Source organism: Podarcis erhardii, assembly GCF_964252035.2.
Source record: "Podarcis erhardii genome assembly, chromosome: 2".
Classification (NCBI taxonomy): domain Eukaryota; kingdom Metazoa; phylum Chordata; class Lepidosauria; order Squamata; family Lacertidae; genus Podarcis; species Podarcis erhardii.
The window spans coordinates 33,914,664-33,927,612 of record NC_138498.1 but is presented as its reverse complement, the minus strand read 5'-3'; the positions used below and the strand labels follow the sequence as shown (position 1 = coordinate 33,927,612).

The window sequence follows — 12,949 nt, the reverse complement described above, 5'->3', positions numbered from 1 at the left end:
CACAGTCAACCACCAGTGTTTCCTGGCTCTGCTGGCCCTCTGCTGTAATTCACTTGCCCTCTCTGAGCGTGGAATCCAGTGGCAAAAGCAAGAAGGCAGAGAAGAAAGCTGCTTCTGCCAGCGCAGTGATTTAGTTGAATCCGGCCCTCGCTTCTTAACCTCCTCACATTTTCAGCCTATCGCTGAGATGACATGGAGGTACAGTGGTACCTTGGGTTAAGTACTTAATTCATTCTAGAGGTCCGTTCTTAACCTGAAACTGTTCTTAACCTGAAGCACCACTTTAGCTAATGGGGCCTCCTGCTACCGCTGTGCCGCCGGAGCACGATTTCTGTTCTCATCCTGAAGCAACGTTCTTAACCCGAGGTACTATTTCTGGGTTAGCGGAGTGTGTAACCTGAAGCGTATGTAACCTGAAGCATATGTAACCCGAGGTACCACTGTAAATGTGATTCGCCGGCCAAAAAGCAGGAGGTTTGGTGGGAAGAATACAAACACTGGGCTTCTTGAGCCTGATTCCCGCATCCAGGGACTCGTGCCTTCATGCAGAGGAGAGGAAAGGGAGTCGTTTGTTGTTGTTTTTTGTAGGCCATCTATGGCAACAGAGGGAGAGGATGACACTTGGTGGCGGGCAGGCGGGGGGTGGTGAGGGTCCACGCCTTCCTTTCTTCCTGCAGCTGTTCTTGGCAGTTACATGGCACCTCAGATGCGTTAACAAAAACTGAGAGCGGAGTGTTAATGAAAAGTTGGGCTTTGTGGAACAGGCGGAGCTTTACAGAGGGTTGTTGCGGGGGGGGGGGGAGCAGGGAAGAGAGAAGCGAGACATGGTTCACATGGGCAAAGGCTGCTAATGTTCGCACTGTGGCAAGGATGCTCCGAGATGGAAATAATTTGCTGCCCCTCCCAGGGAATCTCAGGCACCTGCCTCTCTCAGTGCTGCTTTCCACACAACAGTTCCACAAGCAAGTCCAGCCACCGCTGTGCTCCTCTTCCTTAGAAATTGGGACGGAGAGCACTTGACCATGGAGAGAAGGTTCCATTTTGTTTTATCCAAGGGGAGCCTTGGCGCTGGAGGAGGACAGAGCTGGGCAAGCCACACACAACTTGCCTTGCGCACCCTAAGCTAGCCTACTGCCCTTGGGTGTAACACCTTGCCGTGTTGCCAGTGTAGAAGGTTCAGCTGCCAGTCCAGCCGGCTTCTGTACGTGAAATTGTGGGGAGATGCCATCTTGCCCCTCAGGCTGCCGAATGCCTGTGGGCCCAAATAGCAGTTTCTCTTCTGGAGCAAGTAGCACCTTGCAAGGGGGCAGGGAGGATATTTGTCGGGAAAGCAGAGTGATGATGTGTTTGCAGGAGTGGGGTGCATTAAATCAATTTGCTCTCTGGGCCTGATCCAGACTGAGAGGGCCCATGTCTGCTTCTTTCTTTCTTTCTTTCTTTCTTTCTTTCTTTCTGAGGAGAAATGTATCAATACGACCATACATGTAATACGTTGCCTAGGATGGTCCTGAGGGAGTCAGCTGTTGGGAGTCACTAAGCTTTCAAACTGTGCCGAGACAAAAACTTATATCTCTCAGTGAATATGTGGCTTAGCTGAGGCAGAGGGTTTTCCCCACTAGTTTTGGGAATGCTGAGTGTGTAAGGAGATGAACTACTTGGATCCTTAAAAAATAATAATCTTGGTATGGTTTCTGAGGATTACAAGTTAAGGGTCTCACCATATAAGCCTAATGATGTGCCTTCTGGTTTTACTGTGTCTGACTTGGCACATTTTATATACTCTCGGTCTCTTTGTGTTTATAATTTAAGCAGAAGCATAAACAACTATGCCTGTTTTGGGGTTTAAAATTCCATTATAACATTTTTTGGATTTATAGTAGTGAATAAATTTTAAGGAGCAATTTCAAGGGGAGGTCTAGTCTTGCAGCATTAGAGTTTCTGGACATTTAATAGCCAAGCTGAATTTTGGCAGGCGCAGTGTTTTGGGCTCCTGTGGGACTGTGATGTTACAAGCTGGGCCAACTGAAATGTTCTCTTCTGCATACCTGTTAAAGATACAGTGCTCCAGTACTGAAGGCTGGCCATCCCTCCTTTAAATGGAAGTAGCGATGCCATTTCATTCCTGCACTGTCTCCTGTGATGCATATGATACTGTCTGCAACTCCCCACCCCTGTTTTCCCTCCTGCATCATGCCTACAGCTAATTCCTCTCTGTTTATGTTGAAGGCAGGGCCTTCTCTCTGGTGGCACCTTCCCTGCCGAATAGCCTCCCGGGAGAGTTTTGCCAGGTTTGTTCTGTCAGAGCTCTATAGAGAGTTGTAAAAATATTGTTATGTGCACCCTAATCTCTGAGCAATGAGAGACTCCAGGGAGTTTGCTTGCCTTGGAATGAAGGCCGCTAGAGACACTGGTGCCTTTAGGATGTATGGCTTTATATGCACAGATATACAACCTGATCATAAGATGGTAGGGCTCACAGCACTAACTCTTCAAACAGATGCTGCTTCCTCAGTAGATTTCTGCCCTCCACTCCAAAGCCATAGCTTAGCTTTCAGCACAGATAGCCTCTGTGTCTTTTCAGCTCCCAGTTCCAGAGCAGACTAGACAAAAACTATTGGACTATTGTTTTCCTACCTGCTAAAGGATGTGGCTCCCAGACAGGTGTTGGTGGGAGAGATTAACCTCTCCTGAAAGAGCATCACTAATTAGTTGTCTCTATGGCAACATATCTGTCCTTCACCAACTTTTTAGACATGTAAATGGATGCCTAACAGACTTGCCCAGGCCCATTACCTTAACAAAGAGATTGGTTTGGTCAGTCCCTTCTGCTACAAATTCCCATCTTACAAAGCCACAGGCTTGGTTGGGCACAAAGGCATAGTCAAAACCAGCCCCCCATCTTATAACAACATTGTTCATTCTTCCAGGCTTTTGTAGGGAGGAGGAATGTCTCATTGATTCTGGCGCATATATTTTAGCTGTGTCGTAACATGTTTTGTGAGTTTCTAAGTCATTTAAATCTATTTATAGTCTACAGATGCAGTGCTGTGTACTGTTGATTTTAATTGCAAGAGACTTGGAGGGCTCTTGAGGCACACTGGCCAGAGCCACCTCCAGGGGGTAAATTCTTATGTAGACACCTCTGAGAGCATGCTGGGCACTCTGTAAGAGTTGCTACTGATGTGGTCATGGCTGGAGGTGAGAGCTTTCATGCTGAGCCAGTCTCCCCCTCCACACTAATTTAAATTGCTCATTACCGGGCTCCCCAGATTTCAACAGTTTGAACAGGATTTGCAGCTGTGGAATCCACAAGGGCTTTGAAGCCAGAAAACTACCCATCTGCTGCCTCTCCCTTCCGATGATTGGCTTCCCTGTATCCTGAAATAATCTTGGGTAGCCCCATTTCACATCCTATCATCTGCTTCTGGCACTGGGATAGCAACCCTTCAACTTATTCACCTTTTAAAGAAAGCAGCTTTGAGAGAAATTTACGTAAAGGTGGGAGTTGTATCCATCTGTCCCAAATTCTGCAACCAGAAAGCTGAAATCCTATAAGAATAAATCTTACAGATCAGACAAATAGGAACAGGCAGGTGTAAAGTCCCCGGGTTAGTCCTGCTATGAAATTCAAGTTCTTGCATATCATTATTGGGTTGTTGCTGGGGTTTTTTGGCAAGGGATCAGTGTGGCATTTGGGGCCAGGTTGTGTACAAATTGGACTGGAAATCCATACAGATAGGTATCAGTTGCAGGTCCATCAGCTGCGCTTATTTTGTTGTTGTTTGTTTCTGAGCTTATAGCAGGGACGTGTTTGCACGCAACGTACATCTTAGCAGAGCCAAGAAGAGGGCATGTGTCCCTCACAACCAGTGTGTTTCATTTATTTACTAGGCAACAGCTGCCCCAATGCACTGGGGGCTGAATGACCTGGGCGTGAATACTTTCTGCTGCACAGAGATTGTTGAGACTTCATTGAGTAGTGTTGAGATGCCAATCTAAACTGTATCTACTGATTCCAGCAGTGATGTGTGTATGTGTATTGTGGTCCAGAGATGGGGCCCAAGCTAATCCCATTGTGGGTTAACATCTTGTGCCATCCTTCTCTCCCCACCTACCACATTTGATATTTAAATCATAAGCTCCCTTTCCCTTTCCCTTTTCCCCACCCCCCAATTACGTTATCTGTGGAATGCAATCTTCCTTGTGTCTTAAAACAGATCTCTGGGGATGAATTCTTTGCAGACATAGTTGGTGACATTCTGCTCTACGTTTCCCGGGATCTGAGTGACGGGGTAAGCTATCATCTCAGGGTCTTGTCTTGCTGCTGTTAAATGTGGGTTGGACTTTGAGTCACCGACATCCATGTGGAATTGTTGCAACAGCAGCAGGTTCAGTCCTTGAGTGTAAATATCATAGCTTTAGCACATCCTCCCACCAAGCCAATCCAGAGCCTTTCCTCTTTGTTCCTGTTAATTTTTCCTGGGGCAAAGCTGGGCTTGCTTGGGATCCACGCTTAATGATGTACCCTCTGATAGGCTTAAACAGGATAATTTCTTTCAATGTTAAAAATGTCCATGATGGCTTATAAAAGGACTTCAAACAAAAAGACTTCTAATACTCTTAAAGCAATGATCGCTGCAAGGGCCAAACCACATGTTACATGCAAATTCTGACAGCTGCTTTGGGTGAGGGTGTGATGGACAGGGGAAGGGTTAAGCTTCCTCACCTCTGTTGCTTCTCTGATTCAAATTACTCCTTCCCCAAGCTGCTTTGCCTAGAAAAAGCAGCTGCTGGAATTTTACTATACAGGCGTGTGTATCAGGTGTAAGGTAAAGGGACCCCTGACCATTAGGTCCAGTCGTGACTGACTCTGGGGTTGCGACGCTCATCTCGCTTTATTGGCCAAGGGAGCCGGCATACAGCTTCCGGGTCATGTGGCCAGCATGACTAAGCTGCTTCTGGCGAACCAGAGCAGCGCACAGAAACACCGTTTACCTTCCCGCTGGAGCAGTACCTATTTATCTACTTGCACTTTGACATGCTTTCGAACTGCTAGGTTGCTGGAGCAGGGACTGAGCAACGGGCACTCACCCCATCACGGGGATTTGAACCGCTGACCTTCTGATCGGCAAGTCCTAGGCTCTGTGGTTTAACCCACAGCGCCGTTGCTAAAAAAGTATTCTCAAAGGGGATTTCCAGGAGAGCAGCTGTTTTAATCTGCTGTAGCAAAGGCAGCACAGAGTCCCCTAGTACCTTAATTCCATGCTGTGGGACAGGATCATGACAGTGAAAGTAACTAGACTTTCTTAATTGGACCATTCCCAGATAGGCTTTCACTAGGTTGATGATGCCATCACTGGTGTATTCCCCCTGTGTGTCTGCTAATAGTGGTGCTTTGTTTTTCAGTCTGGGGGGTTCTACAGTGCAGAGGATGCGGATTCCTACCCCACAGTCCAGTCAACAGAGAAGCAAGAGGGTGCATTCTGTGTGTGGACAGCTGAGGAGATCCGGTGGAACCTGCCAGACCCCATTGAAGGGATCCCAGAGGAAAAGACCATGGCAGATGTCTTCATGCATCACTATGGAGTTAAAGAGGACGGCAATGTGAATCCAATGAAGGTGCAGTGGGAGAGAAGGCACAACCTGGGTGGGAATTGTTGTGCTTCCCATCAGTCCCGATGTCACTGGCACTGCCCAATACGTGCCTGTGATGCTTGGGAAACTCCAATTTTTCCTCTGCTGGTGGTAGGATGAGCACTCTGCCTGACTCATAGATGAGGAGCTATTGAGGCTTTCCAACTTCAGGCAGCCTATAGATCTTGGAATTCACAAATGCTTACCAGCAGTCTCTAGACCCGAATTCTTCTTACATCAGGCACCAACCCGAAGAGCTGGTGTGAAGCAGGGGCTTCATTAATGATGTGGGACAGCAGAGGATTTCACTCCCTGGAAGATCTGATATTGCATGTCCTGTTCACATCCTTCTTCCCCTTAGCATGCTGACCCCTAAAGATGGTAATCTGTCTAGTAACATTTGGTTATGCGTCTTGGCATTGCATACGAAACACTACTTACATTTCAGATAAGCAAGTTACAGTTATCAATAACTACTCATGACTGCCAGGAATCGATCCTCCCCTGGCTTTCCTCCCCCTGGAACACAAGCTCACTCCAGGTCACTTGGACTGCTCTGCTCCCTTTGGCTCCAGCCTCCCAGCTGCCCCTTAGAAAAGGAAGTGGGAAGAGGCTGCAGGCAGCCTGGCCAACAGGGCCTGGTTGGGGCTCTTTGGCCAGGTCTACAACCTGCGTTTTCAGTCTTTTGCTTGCTTGACTTCTTTGCCTTGCAATTCTACCTGATCCTCACCCCCCAGCCCCCAATTATTCTTAGAAGAGGGGAAAAAGTCCCAGTGGCCCCATTGGAAGCTCCCCATTCCCTGCTAAGCCATAAGAGGAGGGGACATGGTAGTCTTGATTCAAAGGCACCGTGGGACACATCTTGCCTCCTTGTCACTGAGTTAGATCAATATTCTTCAACTATTTTATTTTACTTTATACCGAGAAAGATCAGACACAAAAGAAGAAGAAGAAACAAGAAATAGTACCCATGTAAAATGACAAAAAAGATACTGTGTACATTACAAAAAAATAATAATGGGAAAATTGTTATTGTAGTTAACCAGACCTTAATCTGTTATGGTATTTGTAAAAACGAATTCCAAATATCGTTAAATTTATCCATCTTTTTAACCCCAACTTTCAACATGGGATCCTCTTTTAATTTCCCCTGTATATGCCCTTCCTTTTTGGCTTTCTTTTGTGTCTAGTTTCCTCCTTTCCCCCCCTACCTGCCTCTGGCTCCTCCTGCCAAACCAAAGTTACCAAGGGAGGAAAAAGAAAAAATTCAATGGGATGGGCATTAGAGGCGCAACTCATTCTACGTTGCCCCAGTTACTGGCCTCAACTCACCAGTGAGTTAGAGTAATCCCAATGGCAGGGCCTGCTAGGGATGCTAACCCAAGTCTCACTTGGAGAGTATGCCGTCCCTTCCTGTTCTCCATTGTTGGGTTTTCCTTTCAGGACCCTCATAACGAGCTAAAAGGGAAAAACGTCCTGATTGTGCAGTATTCCCTGGAGCTCACAGCGGCCCGCTTTGGACTGCAGCTGGAGCAGCTGAAGACGCTGCTTGCTAAAGGCAAGGAGAAGCTCTCCAAGGCTCGTGGCCTGCGACCACGGCCCCACCTGGACACCAAGATGCTGGCGTCCTGGAACGGTGAGGTTGCTCTTGCGCTGAGCTCACTGCCATGCATTCACATGCAATTGGCTGCACAGAGGTTTGAATGGGTGGGAACACACAGGCAGTATATTAGCTGAAATAAGTTCTTCCATGATGCAAGCTGCTGAGCAGATATGCCCTGATGCTGGAGGGACGGTTGCTGATAGGAGCAAAACTGTGTACTGTTTCTTCCTTATTCTCCTGCCCTTGATGTATACTCTCCACCCAAGAAGGTCTAGACTCTAGACTGAGGAAAGGACCACTATTTTTCCTGAAACTCTTCTCCCCATTTTCCAGCAGGGGGCAGCAGAACCTTTCTCCTGTTTCCCCTCACAGGCGCTTTGAAATAATCTTCCTTTAACCTGTGCAGCTGCGGCATTACCCTTGACTTTCACATTCTATAAAAGGGGGCGCCCCTGTCTGTTATGGAATAAAAGATACACAGACATACAGCGGGGGGAAAGAAGTAATGAAACATGCCAACCTCTTGGGAGAGAATGTGTGTGTGTGCTCAAGAAAGTGGTTCCAGAATTCACAGAATTCTCCTTTCGGAAATTGTCTTATGCTTTCCGCTTGGAAGAGAGTGCTTATTTATTTATTTAAAAAACAAAACAAAACACGGAGGGAGAAATGGCTTTCAGAGCTGTGGAGACTGGCTGGCTGGTTATCTGCGGCTCAGGGCAGATATTTTGCCAGCTGACATCTTCCATGGAGGCAATATGAGGGAAATGTTTGGCCTCTCCTTCCAAATCCTCCATCATCATCATCATTATTATGGATGGGGTAGAAGGATGATGCATTTTTTCACCACGGGGTACCATGACTGTGCACTCGGTGCTAAGTCAGGCCCTGGAGAACGATTGCCTGCCTTCATTCACCCATCTTGGGAGCCGCCATTTTGGTGAGAAAGAGACTTGGGCCTGTTAGCAGCATGTCACACCACGCCAGCCTTCCGCATCTGCTGAATATCAGTGAAACACATTCTCTTCGTCAAACACATTTGAGGGGTGTCAGTCGAGCCCGAGGCCACGTTGGTGCCGCTGCGACACACTGACTCTGCCTCCCTTCCTCTCCCAGGGCTGATGATTTCCGGCTTTGCTCAGAGTGGGGCCATCTTGGGCAAGCGGGAATACACCGACAGGGCCGTACGCGCTGCTTCCTTCCTCCGGCACCACATGTTCAGCGCCGTCACCGGGAAGCTGCTCAGAAGCTGCTACCGGGGCCAAGGAAACGTGGTGGAGAAGAGGTATGCATCCAGCGATGACAGGCAAGCCTGTAAAGAGGGGGCAGGAGGGGCCCAGGGCTCTTTGGGTAGGCGGCACGGGGGCAAAGGCACGTAGCTCAGCCCCCGTGCCGAAACCAGCATTGCCACAGGCAGGGCACTGGGATTGGTTCCACCGCTGGGTCTCCTCAACCCCAGTGCTGAGCCTCTGTTTCTCCTGAGGGGAGAAAAGCTGTGAGATTCTGCGATCAGGTTCTGCAACCAGCAGAATTTCCAGGGCAAAATGGAGAGAGACTTCAGCGTTCCCTAGAGCTCATTGCTTTATTTCCCCTGGCCCTTCGCTGCTGCCCTTGCCTCTTTCCTCAACTTCTTCCTCCACCTTGGCCCAGGTAGTGGGTTCAACGTTCTTGTACTAGCGTGGGAAAACTGAATAATTTAGGCTCAGGATTACTTAAGGACTTCCATACCCTGTACAACCCAAGTCAGTCACCAAGATAATCAGGGGGAGCACTGTTTCTGGTTGCCTATGGGCCAGAGTTGTGCCTTCATGTTATGGGCCCAGTTCTGTGGAACTCCCTCCCACAAGACGTTAGGCAGGCACCTTCCCTACTGAGTTTCAGGCGCCAGCTCAAAACCATTTTATTTCAGGAGGCCTTTGCACCCAGAAGGCTTCTCAGATGTTTTACGGGTCTCTTTTATTTTAGATTTTAAATTCTTGTAGTTTAAATTTTTTGAGGTTTCATTCGTGTTTTAAATTGTGTATATTTTGTTGTTGTAAGCCGCTTGAGACCTCCCTGGTGAAAAGCAGCCTGTAATTTTTTAAAAAAATAAATGAAGGCTTCTGCAAAATAAATAAACAATAATTTCCCTCCCCACCCCCCAAAATTATGCTACTTTCCTCATCTTAATAAATAAGCGGTCTTTAAAATCAAGTCTGCTGGCAACGCAAATAATTGCGTGCAGAAATTTAGTTACTGTAGTTCTCGCAATGCTGAACATGAAATTGGGAGTTTTCACTCTGGAAGGACCTTTATCACATGAATCCAGACCTTTGGCTCTGACCTTAACGCTGCAGGTGCAATCACTTCGTTCCATTGAGCAAAGTGGCAAAATTCCCACTGCTATTAATTAATGGCTCCGGATTGCAACCGGAATGAGCAGGGGAGGACGTGATCTTCATAGCAATAAGCAGAGCTTCTGTCTTCACAGCCGCCTGTGCTTTGGCTCCTTTCCGAGTCACTGGGTGGCCTGTTAAAAAGTGTCTACATATGTTTACTAACAAATAGGCATTTAGTGCTAATGCTAAATATAGGAACTCCGTGTTTACGCAGTGACCTTGTTTGCACATAACACTAAGGCAATCCATGGCTTTATTCAAATGCTTGGGCTTCTGGATCGCGGATGAGCTAAGCCATGGTTTGGCCTTGGGCTGTCGTCTGAACCTGGGCTTGTGGTTTGCCTCGCTCCACCCAAACTATGAGCTGTATCCAAGGTTTGCTTTTGTTTTACAGCTCCTAGTTTGTCTAGAAGAGGCAAACCATGAGCCTGGGGTTAGGCAATATGCTAAACCAAACCATAGCACAGCAGGCACAGGATTAAAGGTGCCTCCACATTTCTCTGAGCCATAGTTTGGCTTGGTGTTACGTGCCAACCGAGCCGTAAGTGCTTCAAAGCAGAGTTTCTCAACCTTGGGTCCCCAGCTGTTGTTGTGACTACAATTCCCATCATCCCTAGTGGCCAGGGAACACTGGGAGTTGTAGTCCAAGAACAGCTGGGGACCCAAGGTTGAGAAACTCTGCTTTAAAGCGCCCATATCCCATACCCATTTGCAAAAACTTTGTAAAGCATGCTGGGTATTAATACCCTGATGTTACGGACGGTCGGCTGGTGCTGAAAGTGGCTTAAAAAGGAGCCCTGCTGCTTCAGACCAAAGGTCCATCTAGTCCAGTGTTTCCCAAACTTGGGTCACCAGCTATTTTTCTGGACTACATTTCCCATCATCCCTGGCCACTGGTTTTACTAGCTAGGGATGATGGGAATTGTAGTCCGAGAACAGTTGGCAACCAAAGTTTGGGAAACCTTGATCTAGTCCACCATCCTGTTTCCCACAGTGGGCCACCAGAGGCCTCTGCGAAGCAAGGGCAAAAGCTGTCTCCTGCTGTTGCTCCCTGGCAAATTGGTAGAGAGAGGCCTAAGGAAGCATGCTCCAGGCCAGCCAGCTGAGCCCATGTTTCAGCTGGGGACTTCCAGGCTCTGGATCATCGCATGGCACCAGACCCCTTGTATCCAATAGGAGAAGCACAGACATGAATTCCACAAGGAGAAGCATGTTTGTGTGAAGATTAAGGACAGGTGCAAAGGAATGTAATGTAAGATATGTGCTTTAGAGAAATAATACACACAGTACAGTCATACCTCATGTTACGTTTGCTTCAGGTTGCATGTTTTCAGGTTGTGTCCCGCGGCAACCCAGAAGTACCAGAAAGGGTTACTTCCGGGGTTCGCCGCTTGCGCATGGGCAGAAGCGCAAAATGACGTCACGTGCATGCGCAGAAGCGGCGAATCGCGGCACGCGCAGACGCGGGTTGTGTTCTTTTCAGGTTGTGAATGGGCCTCCAGAACGGATCCTGTTTGCAACCAGAGGTACCACTGTATATGGCAGTAGATAAAAGATTTGAATGGAAACAGCATGGAAGTAAGGCTGGACAGTCTTAAGGGAATATCGTGTTTCAATTGAATTCAATTTGTTAAATGGTTTGAAAACTAATTAAAAATTATGGAAAAAAGGAAAGATTTGGGCAGGTGCATGTACGCTAGCCGGCCCAGAACACAGGCATATGTGTCGCAGCTTGAGCTTCCACCAAGGGAACCCCCTTCCCTGCCATCCCTGAGAAACGAAGCCAATCCCTGGAGGGGGCGGTTCCTGCAACCCCCCTTGGCATTCCTGGCACCGGCGCCTTCTGCCAGGTGGCAAACGGATGTCAAGCCTTTGGCAACAGAAGCTTCGGAAGGTCCCCCGCCTCCCGATTCCAAGCAAAACCCTCATCCCTGACTGACTCTTTCCAGGAGCCTGCTCTTCTCTTGAGCAAACACAAATGAAGCTCGTGTCAATAGAGATTAAGACAGTCGGGGAAAGTATGTGCGAGAGTGTGTGATTTGCTTGGCTACTTAATGCTAATAGTGCCTTTCCGCTGCATGTCAAGCTGATCTTTGCTTAACTGGTTGGCAAATTGAGGTGGCGGGAGAAAGGCAGTGGGGAGGGCCGCATAAAGGTGATCCTGTGTGCTGAAATGACATTTGCACCTACCTTTTTGAGTGTCCGGCTCGTTCCAGCAGCAGAGTAATTTACTTTCCCCTTGTCTGCACAGCCTCTTCAGTTGGGGTTGAAGTGTGGTTCTTCCTCTTTGCCCGTGAGGCTGAGAAGAACAGTGGTAGAGCAGCTTCATTGAAAGCAGCAAGGTTCCTAGGTTCAATACCTCGTATGCCCAGGAGAGGCTGGGAAAGACTCCCAGCCTGAGAGCCCAGAAAGGTGCTGCCAGCCCGTGCAGGCAATACTGATGTCGGTGGACCCCACTTGTTCTAACTCGGTAGAAGGCTTCCTTCCTAGGTTTCTGTGTAACATATTGGGTGCTCATATGTCCTGAGTAAAGGAAACATAGAATCATAGAGTTTTAGAGTTGGAAGGGACCCCAGGGGTTGCCTAGCCTAGCCCCCTGCAGTACAGGAATCTCAGCTGAAGCACCAGCTTTATGGAGGACTCTATAATAATAATAATTTATTATTTATACCCCGCCCATCTGGTTGGGTTTCCCTGGCCACTCTGGGCAGCTTCCAACAGACTATTAAAATACAATAACCTATTAAACATTAAAAACTTCCCTAAACAGGGCTGCCTTCAGATGTCTTCTAAAAGTCTGGTAGTTGTTGTTCTCTTTGACATCTGGTGGGAGGGCGTTCCACAGGGCGGGTGCCACTACCAAGATGGCCCTCTGCCTAGTTCCCTCTAACTTGGCTTCTTGCAGTGAGGGAACCGCCAGAAGGCCCTCGGCACTAGACTTCAGTGTCCGGGCAGAACGATGGGAGTGGAGGCGCTCCTTCTGGTATACTGGACCGAGGCCGTTTAGGGCTTTAAAGGTCAGCACCAACACTTTGAATTATGCTCTGAAACGTACTGGCAGCCTACCTCTGAAAGGGCTTTGCTACCCCACTGTTTCTGACTGGGAAGTCAGAAGCCTCTACGCAAAGGATGGGGGACTCGTGACCCTCTGTATGTTGTTGGACTACGATTCCCGTCACCCCTCGCCACTGGCCAGGGCAGTCCAATAGATTCCCCTCCAGTGTTCTTTAACTGGCTATGCTGTCTTTCTCAAACATTGCAGGCGAAACAAAAGAAAGAGCATTAAAAACCAACCAGCCAACCAAGTATTATTAGCCATGCTGGCTGTGGGGTGGGG

The 12,949-nt window shown here is 48.1% G+C and overlaps 1 protein-coding gene across 4 annotated transcripts in view; it reads left to right on the top strand.

Annotated features, from left to right (window-relative positions):
- The window catches only part of SPATA20 (spermatogenesis associated 20), a 47,451-nt gene that overhangs the window by 13,605 nt on the left and 20,897 nt on the right, over positions 1-12,949 (top strand). For all 4 annotated transcript variants that reach the window (XM_081850708.1, XM_081850710.1, XM_081850711.1 and 1 more), the window contains 4 exons: positions 4,218-4,292; positions 5,407-5,619; positions 7,078-7,270; positions 8,351-8,519. In XM_081850708.1, coding sequence (XP_081706834.1) covers positions 4,218-4,292; positions 5,407-5,619; positions 7,078-7,270; positions 8,351-8,519 — 650 coding nt within the window. The remainder of the gene's footprint in view (positions 1-4,217; positions 4,293-5,406; positions 5,620-7,077; positions 7,271-8,350; positions 8,520-12,949) is intronic.